At 35.8% G+C, this 13,681-nt stretch overlaps 1 protein-coding gene across 1 annotated transcript; it reads left to right on the forward strand.

Moving 5' to 3' along the window:
- Positions 1-890: 890 nt before the first annotated feature.
- LOC132098213 (indoleamine 2,3-dioxygenase 2-like) lies at positions 891-7,067 on the forward strand. Its single transcript, XM_059504405.1, has 10 exons — positions 891-1,114; positions 3,500-3,647; positions 4,312-4,431; positions 4,531-4,649; positions 5,128-5,142; positions 5,430-5,529; positions 5,930-6,047; positions 6,133-6,184; positions 6,285-6,433; positions 6,560-7,067. The coding sequence occupies exons 1-10, from the start codon at positions 891-893 to the stop codon at positions 7,012-7,014; spliced, it is 1,500 nt and encodes a 499-aa protein (XP_059360388.1). The 3' UTR covers positions 7,015-7,067.
- Positions 7,068-13,681: the final 6,614 nt, after the last annotated feature.

The raw sequence follows: 13,681 nt of genomic DNA on the forward strand, positions 1-13,681 counted from the left end.
ACTTTATTTGGAACAATTTGCAAAACTTAGCGAAAACAGACATATTCTGCAAGTAATTCACTTGTCAGAAATCACGTTTAAATATAATTTTATGAATAAAGTGGGGGTGTTGATGGCACAGTGGATAAGACACATGCCTTTGGTGTGAGAGACCCGGGTTTGAATCTACTGTGAGACACCAATGTGTCCCTGAGCAAGACACTTAACCCCTAGTTGCTCCAGAGGTGTGCGACCTCTGACATATATAGCAATTGTAAGTCGCTTTGGATAAAAGCGTCAGCTAAATGAAAATGTAATGTAATGAATAAAGGCCTCCTGTAATGAATCGATGCATTTTTTCATCCATATATAAAATGTTATAAATTAACTCATAAACGGAAGCCGTTCAGGCGGATGATGTAGGACGTAAGCATAGAGAATCGGTAAAGCTGTGCAGTATCTGTATTGTGTAAATCTGATCAAAGTATGAAGGACGCAATGCTACTTTATAGGTACTCAAAATTACATGAGATTGGCAAAAAAATAAAAAATAAAAAAACCTGTATGTTATGTCCCCTTTAATGATTATGTTATTAGTTCCCTGGTATTCACACAGATCCATCCTTCTTTTTCATGAAGTGGAACCTTTCCCAAGTTGGAGGCAATGAGTGATGGATGATGCTGACTGCCAGAGACTAGAGACAAATACTTCTCCACAGCCATTTGTTTGAGAGCGGACAAGGAATTAATGCCCTTGATGCAGAGAAGTGCTTGGGAGGAGATCAATGGCACAGTCACATGGTCAGTTCTGGAGTTGGAGGTGGCTCAAGACCAAACACAGATTGTGATACACTGCTGGGACTCTGGACAAATCCTCCGCCTCCTCCTGTAAAACAGAGACAGACAGGAGAATGGGCAGGACTATGATCCAGGACTATGAAGTCACCGATAAGTCAGACAGGATGAACACTAGGTCCTCTCTGTGGTTGCCTGATAATGAAATTCCCCAGAGCTGTGATGGGACCATTAAGGGAATGGATGCTGAGGACTTGAATAGGGAAGCCATTCTTGTTTGCCCTCTTAGCATGGAATTTCTCTATGTTTCCGAGTCAATAAGCACTGAACAGGCAGGAGAGTATGGGGGCTAAGACATGGGGAATTTCTGTGATGGTTTCTATTGTTTTGTTCAGCAGGGAGGATAGGAATAGCTTGTGGCTTGGTCTTAGTGACTTCTTCAGTACTCCTAATGTTTCACAGATTTAGAAGCTGTTTTAGCTGTTTAGAAGTTCTAAATTTAGAACTGACACACCCATTATTTTTAAGATTTTCTCACAAAACTGCAAGTTATGAGCTACTTTAGCCTTAAGATGTTTTGTGAATACAGGCCCTGGTAACCAGGATTCATCTGGCAAAACTAGGCAGAGGCACGGCATGAAAATCAAATGGACAAGACAAGATAAACTATACCAACAGGACAGTAAGCATGAAGATTAAGAAAACCTTCATTATATGAAAAAGTCATTATATGTTGTCATTAATAAATCATTGCTTAACTGCTTACAACTGGTCCAAAATGCTGCAGCGAACTTTTGACAGGCTCTCGTACGAGAGATCATATTACACTGTCTGAGTTCTTTACAATGGTTATCGATCCCCTATAGAATTAATAAAAAAAAAGGTGGAACTGCTTGAGAAATATGAGCCAAAACGGTCTCTAAGGTCCCTAAAGCTAAATGATTCCTAAAGCTAAATGGCAAATAAGAGAAGATTTTAAACCACAGTATTATTTGTGGAAATATCAGCATTTCATTATTTTTCTGTAGAATGTTTTCTTGATTTTTCATTCATTTTCGATTTGTATTTTTATTACCTTGAGCACAGGGGTTGTAAAGTCAAATTAAACTGTATAACTTTCAACGCTGTTACCTTTTTGAATACGTAATTATATACCATCATATATTAAAAATAGCATTATTTAGCTTGAGATAATACAACACAATTATAGAATTACCTCTGTATTGCAGGTTATAACAAGTGTTACTGTATTGAGCTTGTGGTTTTCACACATGCATACTCATATGATTTCTGATAGGGGAAGTGAGGAAAGGTCATTACTAACGGTAGAACAGAAACAATCAAAAAGAGAGAGAAAGTGAGAAAGTTTTGTTGCTTGACAGATAAGGTTAATTTCACTTTTAGCTATACAGTGGCATATGCCCGGCGACAGAGCTCTGTACTAAAAATTATGGGCACTAAAGTTAAAAATACAATACCATTGTCTCTGGAGCAGTTTCACATCTCTGAGGAATATGGGTTTATTCTTCCTGAGCCTCTGGTAGGTCATTACACTTACTGTACACTTACTGTACTGTACAACATTTTGTTAGCTGCAGTTAGTATTTTTTAAATACATTTTTATGTTTTTATACCTTGCTTAATATAATATTAGCATAATATTAGTTTTATGCAATATATAAAATAAATAAGCCGCTTCCTTACCATCTCATTCAAAATGTAAGAATAAAGGCAATTTATGACAAAAGAAGCAACTGACTGCTCTCAGGTAAAGCTACAGTTCTGTCATTATTTGTTATAGTTTGGTAACACACTGAAAGTGTCCAAATTATAGTTAACTTTGATTTTTGATTTATAGATTTGCATTCATACAGTCAGTATATTCAGATACAGTAAGCCTGATTGTTTGTATAAGAAAGCATTAAACTTCAACACTGTTTACTTTCTAAGTGACCTATCTAATTGCTTTAATAGTACATATATTTATACAAAACTTTGCTCTCCAAAGATGCAATTTTATAATTTCAGTAGTTCACATTCAGAAGCCAAGGAAGCAGACAGACAGTGATCTTAGAAAACTAGAATGTTTTAGCTTCCAAGGTGGTAAATTGTAAACTTTGACTCACAATTAGTATCTGGGATTATTTATCTCTTTCAATTGTTGGTGGAAACCCAAGGATCCACCTCAAGATATCCGTCGTATTCAACTCTTTGGTTGAGAAAAATAAATGTATGATACATTTTATGGATATACTGTATGATTTGACATAAACTGAATATTCAGTAAATGTGTATAAATTCGTATAAATACAAAGTTATGTCATGAAACTATATATGGTGCAGGATGATAGGTTCTAATTCAATATGATATAATACAATTATTCAGTTGGCACATCATCAGCAGCCAATGAGCTTGCTGCTGTACATTCAAATACTTGGCTAGTGTTTGCTGTAGCAGTTGCAGTGCACTTCAGAAGCCCTCCACCTTCCCCAGCTCCACCTGTACCTATCTGCTCCTGGGTAATTTCATTTATGTTTAATATATAGGGATTATTTCATGTATGTTATATGCTCACAGCAGCTTGTCTGTGGATGTATTGGCAGCAACAAGTCTCAATTTAAACACATTAATATTGTAATCTATATTACCATGCTAAACTCTCTGAGAGCTGTCATGACAGAACAGTTAATGTAATGAAAAATGATCAAAAATATATATTTCAAGGCATATTATTGTATTATGGACACATACTATATACATCTACATTGTGTTTCAGAGAGACCTGCCGGTGTACTACAAGCCCTGGACGGACATTGCCAGAAATGTGCCAGAACTCATCTCCTCCCATTCTTTGCGTCTCAGAATTCATGATGTATGAGCTTTCATAATGAGAGTGTTTTACCTACACAGAGTAACACATTAACATTTTGCTTGTCCATTTAGAATATAAACGTTCTTCAACATTTTGATTGATGGATTAGATTGTTATGTTAATTTCATTAAACAGTATACTTTTACTTTCATTTTCCTTTCGGCCTTTCTTTCCTTTCATTTTCATTAGAGGAACTACAACGCCTCTTTGGGAATTTCATTGTTTAACCTTTTTTGGAGCCAAATTATGTTCCAGTTAAAAAATGATGATTTTTTATGACGTCGTTTATACTTATAAATTCAAATTAATTACATTTACAATAATTTAACTGTTATTTCTAATGCTAGCCTACTTATAATTGTTTCTGAACCATAATCCATTTTTTAAAGCAATGTAATTGATATAATTTATTCATTTTGAATCTAATTGATGGAAGCACATAATAAGTTAATAAAACAAACAAAGGCAAATTCTGTCCTCTTTATTCTGCCTTGTGACACATAATTCTTTCTTTCTTTTAAAACAAAAAAAGCTAGTTTGATATTTTGCACTTAAAAATAAACACCAGAAAATGTTAATGGTGAGAATGGATGCAGGGTTTGAAAGGTTATTAATCTAATTCTGATTATTCTGTGATTGATTTGCATTTTGTATTCTATCTCAGATGCCTCAGTTGGAGACTCATTTGTTACGGACACATCGTGAGCTGCGTTTGGCCCATCTGGCTTTGAGCGTAATGACTATGGGTTACGTATGGCAGGAGGGAGAGAGAGAAACAATAAAAGTACAACCGTGATTTTATATTCATCCCAGACCATTCCAGAACACAACTGAAGCACAGAACCAAGCTGTCTGACTATTTCTGTGTGTCATGAATCTCCAGGTGCTTCCACGGAGTCTGTCGCTGCCGTTCTGTGAGGTGTCTCAGAGACTGGGTCTGCCTCCGATCCTCATCCACGCTGACACAGTCCTCGCCAACTGGAAGAAAAGAGATCCAGATGGGTAAACTCACTGATCTATATAATACTGTGTTTTTAGTAATGTTATCTTGCCCTGTTTTATTTAATAAGTGTCAAAACCTGCTATCAGTTGGCATTCCGGTTCATCTCAATGGCAGCTGCTCGGCAGTTTCTTTATATTAGATATTATATGTTTCACCTTTTCTCCCAGAGGTCTCTGAATAGCAATAAATAAATAAATAAATAAATAAATTAATTAATTAATGAGAAAGAAAGAAAGAAAGAAAGAAAGAAAGAAAGAAAGAAAGAAAGAAAAAGGAAAAAAAAGGAAAATTGTTCACCAAAAAAATCAACTTGAAATGTTACAAAAATAACTAAATGTTATAAATTTGTATAAAAAAGATTAGACAACATGGCATATGACAAATTAGCTATATCTCAGATGTTACATATATTATTTAAAACTAACCAGTAATATTATATTTCTTTTTCATGCACAACTGGACATGGATTGTTCCCAGACCTTTTTCCATGGAGTATGTATTTAGTTTTATTAACAGAATGCGTGTTAAATGTTATTCATCTGTAGAACCAGCAGAGGGAGCCATCTCATTATGTTCTAAAGGGGAATATGTAATTATGGGCAGTGGCAATTCAGATCCTCTTTGCAGTAATTATAGATATATTTTGGTCAAAATTTAGACGCCACAATAAACAACATAACATGAATAAATAAATAATTCACATGTTGATGTAGTTTGTGGCAAGTGCTTCTAAAGTGTTGACCTGCCCATTCGTGGTGACTGTTTTTGCTTCCTGTAAGGAACTTGGACTTGTTGTTGACATTGCCTGGTGGGGAAAGTGTAAGAGGATTTTTTCTGGTGACACTGCTGGTGGAGTTGGCAGCTGTTCCTGGCCTGAAGGTCTGACACTTTTGCAAATGCCACAGTTCACAGACAGAGCACTGAGCTAAGCTGTAATAGCCAAGAACACACCATGATACACCATGCTAGTATTTTATTAATCACTTTGGTTCATCATGGCATGTGAATATGCATTGGGAAAAAAAATGAGTTGGATTTACTTGGAAACAGTTTCCACTCTGAAATTGCTAGGCAGTTCCACAAATGCACAAACAAAATTCACAAATTAAAGACTTAAACATTTAAACATGACATTTTGAAGTAGAATGACTAAAAAAGCATTGTCTTCTACTCCAGTAATCTTTATTTTATTTGCAACTTCGAAAGCCACTTTAAAGTGTGGTATTAACATCTGATTACATTAGAGTTTCATGTAATACTAGCTGTTTTTTTTTCACAGTCTATCCTTGATGTCATCAACGGCGTCCAGTATAATGATGTTGCTATGGTCACCAGAGCTCTGGATGTTGTCAGTCAGACCATAGACAGCATGAAACAGGCCCTTAAACTAATGCATGGTAATACTTTCAGGAGGACAGACGAAATTGTGTGCTTTAATACATTCATTCAAGACATGTGACATATTAATCTTTACTGTTTCAGAATATGTAGATCCCTCCATATTCTATGGCATCATGAGGATATATCTGTCTGGGTACGCCATACTGTACATTTCCCTGCTGTCTTTTTGGATATCCTTCAAAATTCTTCTGAATCTATAAAAACGTAACTCTCCTTCTGCATGTGGGTGTTAGATGGAAAGATAACCCATTAATGCCAGAAGGTCTTGTGTACGAGGGAGTTCAGGAGAAGCCACTGGAGTTTTCAGGAGGCAGTGCTGCTCAAAGTAGTACCTTACACAGTTTTGATGAGCTGCTGGGAGTCCAACATGAAGGCAGTAGTGGTAAGAGAACCATCAGTAATTGTTCTTATGGTTAAATCATTCCTGGTTGCATGATGCATCAAGATGCATCAATGCATGTATTTATATGAAAATTATTATTTTGCTCTGTCAACACCATCCACACAGGGGCCTTCCTGAGAAGAATGAGGGGCTACATGCTGCCCGCTCATAAGCAATTCATTGAAAACATCTCTAGTCGCCTGTCTTTGCGCAGCTTTGTGCTCCAGCAAGCAGATGAGCGTCTAACACACACATTTGAGCAGTGTGTGGCTCGGTTGGTGGACTTTCGAAATTACCACATCATCATTGTCACCCGCTACATCACTATCCCGGCCTCCCGTGCCAAACAGCTCCGTGCCAATAAGCAGGGTTTGGCCGAGGAGCTGGACGCGATCAGATGTGCACCCACAGCGCTGGAGGAAAGAGGTACTGGAGGGTCAGGGATTATGACCTTTCTGAAGACGGTGCGTGACGAAACCAAAGACACTTCCATCTCACAGTGTACTAATGGGAACCACTTCTCGCCAGACCCATCCATAACAGAAATACAGAAGGCTGCATCTGAGTTCGCAACAGAATGATAATAGCACCAAAGTATCTTGGAATGGTGATTTGACAACCAAGGCTAATTGGAAAAATTGCCTGGTGTGATATTTCTGCAAAATTATGTTGTTTTGCGACACTATCAAAGTGAAATGTCCAGTGAGTGACACTAAAAATATTTCATTTCATCCACAACAGATTATTATCTTGGTTGTTGTACTGCACATAGCCTCTAGCAGCTGTTTGGAAATTAAATGTCCAGTGAATGATGCTAAAAAGTTCACCCAAAAATGTCAATTTTCTCCAAGATGTCTTCAAGATCATCCAAGATGTAGGTTACTTTTTCTTCAGAACAACAGTAATGAAGATTACCATATGTTTATCATAAAATGCAAGTTAACAGCAACCATCACTTTAAAAGTCAAAAGCTTCTACAGGCAAGACTAAATGAATAATCGCGACTCCTGAAGATAAATTGAGGTGTGATGATATATTGAACTGATGAGCTAGCACTTGAACGAAGAGGCCAAAATGAACATATTTCATGTAATATGGTGAGATATTTACGACTAGTTTTTTCACTTTGCATGCTTTAGATGTAAAACATCCATGTTTCACATAATTATTGTGTGTTTTATACGTAAACTAATTGGTGAATTGGTTAATTGAACCAGTTTGTAGAAATGAACCATCTGAAAGATTCAGTTTCACAGAAAATGGATTACAATGAATTACAGGTATTATAGTGTTACAAAAAAAAATTCAGTTTCTTGCACAGACCAATTGTTGACTGGACAATTCATTCAATTACTGGACACCCAAAACAATGATGCTGTATGTGTGCAAATTGATATTTTATTTATTTTTTAACCAGCTGATAAGTTGAGGGTGTTGGGGTAACACATTACAAGTAACACGAGTAACGTAATCAGATTACTTAATTTTTTCAAAGTAACGTATTACTTTTTAACATAAGAGAAAATATCTGAGTTAAATGAGTAACACTAACACCAGTTACTTTGGTTTCCCATTAACTGACAGACAGCTCTTCTATCCGAATGTTGAGAGAAATCGGGAGTAAGCGCAGAAGCGTTGTTGCACTTGCATAAAAACAGATTCATTGTTCCTCAAAATGGATAAAACCAGTGAAATGCAAATTCAGAATATGTCGTAAAACTCCAATAATTAAATTATGTCAAAAAACAAAATGTCCTTTGAATTGAATCCCATTTTATTAACCTTATTTACATTTTATAGATGTTTATGATCCAATTCAACAATATGATTAAGCCGATAAACATAAAATTTGTGTTTATTTTTTTAAATTGCAAAATGTATTTTCCCGTGTACAATTATTTATGCAATCCAGAATAGCAGCACAGCTGAAATGTTTGTTTGAGCTGAGCCCTCTATAGATGTGAATTTACATTTCCTTTAGCCTGCATGACGCTTATTCATTTCACTTTGCGAATTTGCAAAAAAAAAAAAGCCAGGCTAGATGAGAAAAAGTAATGCAAAAGTAAAATAATGCAATATTTTCAGCAACACAGTTAATTTCTTTTTAGGGAGTAACGCAATATTGTAATACACTACTTTTAAAAGTAACTTTTCCCAAACATTACAGTGCTAGAGGAAAAACAACAATGTGTTAGTCTCAGTGACTAAAAAGCAAACATTAAATTATATACAGTGGGGTTTAATGATCTGAGACTATTGCACCCCACTGTATGTCTTCAAAAATGTTAATCTCTGTATAACACTATTTGAATTCCTATTATAATGATTGTAATATGTCCTAAAATGTGTTTAGTATGTACTGCATCTTGTTTACTCATTGTTACTCACATAATACATGTATTAGAGCTGTTTCTGCTCCTGACTCTCTAACCTTTATCTTGGAAAGCTGGGCAAGTTACATTCCTTGGTCGACTCATGCCATGAATTATTTTGATTTCAAGCTAAAATCCAATCAAAGCATAGAGTAAAGCCTTGTACTTGAGCCACGAACATAGCTTCCCTTAAATGAAAAAGAGTGTTATTGACATTTTGTGGCAAAGAATGCCATAATTTCAAGCCAAACCATAATTTGAACCATCAACTTTAGTTTCCATTATATGCAACCACTAATCTTTCCATTTCATTTAAATTAGAATGCAAAATATGTCCCCCTTCTCACTCTGGGTAGTTTAAATCAAACCATGAGCCTCAGTTCCTGGATGACAATTGGCTGCAATGAGACCACTCTCATGCTAGAAAGCATTCATCACGGATGCTTATTTTTAGTAAATAATTGTGAGAAGTTCAATAAGCAGTTGTTACATTTGCATTTTTGGATGAAAAAAAATATACCATTTTGGGCAAAGATTAAGTACAAATCTTGTTGCTAATTTTCATGGTTTTTAGTTATTTTAGCCTATGGTGAAACCATTCATGAAGCACAGTGTGTATTAAGTATAGACACAGTACAATGCTGGTAATCATTCAGTGAAATGAGAGTATTCTCGCATTCAGGAGTAACTTACAGAAATCTGTTTCCGCCTCAGAGAAAAAATATGATATCGCTTTGACATAAATAATAATTATAATAAGTCATATTGCGATAAAGTCTTCTTGTGTGATGAAGACCTTAAATTGTGAGATATGGTGACAGATATGGGCTCTCATATAAAATATAATTATTTAAACCCTCTGGAGTCGATTAACGCTTATACGCGTTATGAGACATTTTCTCCTGATAACCCCGAAAAGAACTTAAATTGCACTTTCAGTTGTGATCGTACAGATAAGAGCAATACATCAATCGAATCTGTAAAGGGTCTGTAAAGGGTCTACTTTTTTGTGTACAGACATAATAACAACAAAACTTTGTGCACTTATAAAATAAAGATAGTAAACAAGGTGTGCTGTCTGGAGCCTTTGTGATCTTCATTTAGACACGCGTCATTAAAATGAACAGTAACTCCGTGAATACTCAACGAAGAGACATGAGAGATATATCTATAGAAAGCTTGACATGTCAACATTTAAACTAGTGCCGCCGAAAAGAAATATTCTGTGATAAAGTAATCCATATGAAAACAACGCGATGTCCGTTTTTCACGTCTCTCTTCATTATCTTCTAATGAGACCACGCCCCCGCGCTGAACCCCCTATTCAGATTCTAATGTTTCACTGAAGCGTGTGGGTTGAATATGCCCACACAATAGAAGACAACGCAGCGAGACTGTTCTTCAAGTTTTCTAAACGTAATCTGTCATTATATATATATATATATATATGTATGTTGCTGGTACATGATGTTGCACATTGTATTTCACAGGGGATCTACTGCTCATCCAATGACACAGCAGAAATATCTGGCAGACAAAAAGTTCACTATCATCATTGTAGTGTGTAACTAGAGAGGTTTCACTCTGAATCACAGCTTTGGGTGTGTAGCTCCTTTGGGCATTCATATACTGATTCAAGAATCAGCTTTCTTATGGGATAATATGACCTACACTTCTGAAGCTCATCTTTTATGGTTCATATCTAAGTAATTCACAGATCATTTGAAAAGTCATGTCTTAACATGTAATGTTATATTGATAAACGTGAAACTAAGGGTGTTGGTTTCAATCAAGCGCGACTAAGAATTTCCCACAACTCATTGCCTAAAAGATGAATAATGACATGGAGGGCGGAGCATGTTACGCCCTTTATGAGATTCTCAATCTTTCCAAAAACATCATATGAATGTCACAAATATACAAAACAATTGATAAATCCACTAGGTTAGTTTAAAGTCCACACAACAGCAACCTAAAGATCTGAAGTTTCTGAATACCCTAGGAAACAAAATGAGTGTGTCTAATTGTATTGATTGTGCACTTGTTTTCTTCAAATCGTAAAAGTTTATATTAAAAAAAAAACAGTACTTGCAAATAATATAATATTACTAAAATAAAAGGACACTTAAGTGTACATAAAGAGAGAGATTTTCATGACTGTATTTCTTAACACAGTTAAGTACACTAATGTCAATTTAAAAGCTTTACCTTAAAGTGCATTTTAAATCGTGTATTTTAAATCATTGTTTTATTTATTTGGTATTTAAAGAAGTTCTTATACTGATGCATTGACTAACATACTAAAGCAAATGTGTAATTACAATTATAAAAACATGAAATACCCATTTCAATAGAAATGTCATTAAAGTGCATTTTAAATGACTACAAATGCTTATCAGAACATTCAGAAGTACAATTTATACATATTTTAGACAATACAAATAATTATGTAATTACATTTTAAAGATGAAATTATTGTAAGTGGGTCTAAAAACACTCCTAAGTTCAACTAAAGGCATTTAATATAAATTTAATAATAAATAATAATACATTTTTATTCTGTTGCAAATAAAATGCAGTTAAGTGTCTAAAAACATTACTTAATATTCTTTAAACACAAGTCTTTTGCTTTAAAAACTATGTCTATTGTTAATCCTGGGTAAAATAGTCTGTTCTGAATTATTAAATATTTTTTAATTAATTAATTAATTATTATTATTATTTTTTTTACATTATCTTGCATTATCCACCATCGTAAAACTGTGAGCTACTGTAACTAAACCACAGTCCCATGACTTCAACGTCACATCGCCTCCGATAGTTGTTTTAGTTTTTATTTAAAAACATTTCTTAAAGATTGAGTTAGAATAGTTTGCAAGAGCATGATTATGAACACAATGAGGCTGTGAAAGCAACTAGTGACTGGATGAGTGTAACTGTTCACTAAGTTTAAAGTTCTCAACATCTGTAGAAAAAAATTCAAAAACACTGACTTCAGAACACTGGAAATGAAAATGCTAAAATACTTTGAAAAAACACTTGACTGAGTTGTGTGCTGCCTTTTTCAGGAACTGCACTCCAGTGGTTTGAGTCTTACCTCTCAGATTCGCAGGTTCTTCAAGGTATTTAGAAGCCACAATATCTAGCTACTGGGGTGCCTCAGGGCTCAGTTCTTGGACCAGTTCTCTTCTCTGTCTATATGGCATCACTAGGTTCTGTCATTCAGAAACATGGCTTTTCATACCACTGCTATGCTGATGACACTCAACTCTACCTCTCATTCCATTCTGATGGTCCCACGATAGCAACTCACATCTCAGCTTGTCTAACTGACATTTTGCTGGATGAAGGACCATCACCTTCAACTCAACCTTGTAAAGACAGAGCTGCTTGTGGTTTCAGCAAAACCCAGTGCTTATCACAATTTCACCATCCAGCTAGGTGCATCAACCATAACTCCTTCAAAAACAGCCAGAAACCTTGTTGTGTTGAGTTGTGATTGATGATCAGCTGACTTTCACAGACCACATTTCTAAAACTGCCTGGTCCTGCAGATTTGCTGTATACAACATTAGGAAGATCAAACCCTTTCTTTCGTAACACACTACGCAACTGTCTGTTCAAGCTTTTGTTCTGTCCAGTCTGGACTATTGCAATACTCTATTGGCAGGTCTTTCAGTACTAACACACCTCTATAACTAATACAGAATGCAGCTGCAAGATTAATCTTTAACGAGCCAAAAAGAGTGCATGTCACACCTCTGATCATCAATTTGCACTGGCTATCAATAGCTGTTTGCAGAAAATGTAAAGCTTTGATGTTTGCCTACAAAAAGAAACAACCACTGGTTCTACACCACTTTACCTAACTTCACTACTTCAGACTTGTGTACCCTGCAGAACCATGCGTTCTGCAAGTGAATGGCACATTGTAGTCATCCCAAAGAGGCACAAAATCGCTTTCACAGACTTTCACCTTAACTGTTCTCTGCTGGTGGAATGACCTGCCAACTCCATCCGAGCAGCTGAGTCCTTAGCCGTCTTCAAAAAATGACTAAAGACGCATCTCTTTCATTGACTCTTAACCCTCTAACACTAGTATTCTATTTAAATTGTATCTTTTTATTTATTATTTAAACTTAAAAAAAATAGATACCTATAATTTGCACAACACATATTATTGGGTGAACGTGATTTATTGCTTCTATTGTACTTGTTTGCTCTCTGTTTTTGGGCCTACAAAATAATATAATCACTGCAGTACTCTATGTATTCACTCAACTCATTGCACTGCATTATGGGATAGCCTTCCCTGTACAAGATACATGTATAACTGCCTTAAATTAAACAAGGTATAGATGGCAGCATAAACCTTATCTTTTGCTTTCTGATGATGACTTAAATGCTGCCTGGTTACATAAAATCTAACTATAAACAGGGCTGCGTACATCCTTTAGTACAGGGCATAAGGAAACTACTTTTAGCTATACACTTAACTGGCACATCCGGCTTTCCATACAGTGTAGGAAAAGGAAAAGGCAATTAGCCCGCGGGAGCAGTTTTGCTGAAGCGCTTATCTAGGATCAGAATAGCCCTGTGCTGAACCCACACTTACCCCCAGCACAGCACAAACATTAATCTACTGGGCCCCGGCCCGAGTTTTACACCACATTCTCTACTACAGTATATGCAGTAGTTGGAGAGGGAAAGAGAGATAGAGAGATGCACTGCATTTATCTGAGATTTTCTATGCCTACGTCCACCCACATGTTCTCTCTCTTCCTGCTCATTTACCTCGGCCATTCTCTCACACTGATTCACTCTTCCTTAAACCCCCTCTTATGGAAAACATGGAGATACAGATATTGCAGGGATG

The sequence above is a fragment of the Carassius carassius genome, chromosome 21 (assembly GCF_963082965.1).
Source record: "Carassius carassius chromosome 21, fCarCar2.1, whole genome shotgun sequence".
In the NCBI taxonomy this organism is placed as follows: Eukaryota; Metazoa; Chordata; class Actinopteri; order Cypriniformes; family Cyprinidae; genus Carassius; species Carassius carassius.

Coding starts and splice junctions, on each gene's coding strand:
- LOC132098213 (XM_059504405.1), top strand. CDS start 891: ATGGGCAGGACTATGATCCAGGACTATGAAGTCACCGATAAGTCAGAC. Junction 3,648..4,311: donor TGCGTCTCAGAATTCATGAT/GTATGAGCTTTC, acceptor ATTCTATCTCAG/ATGCCTCAGTTGGAGACTCA. Junction 4,432..4,530: donor GAGAGAGAGAAACAATAAAA/GTACAACCGTGA, acceptor ATGAATCTCCAG/GTGCTTCCACGGAGTCTGTC.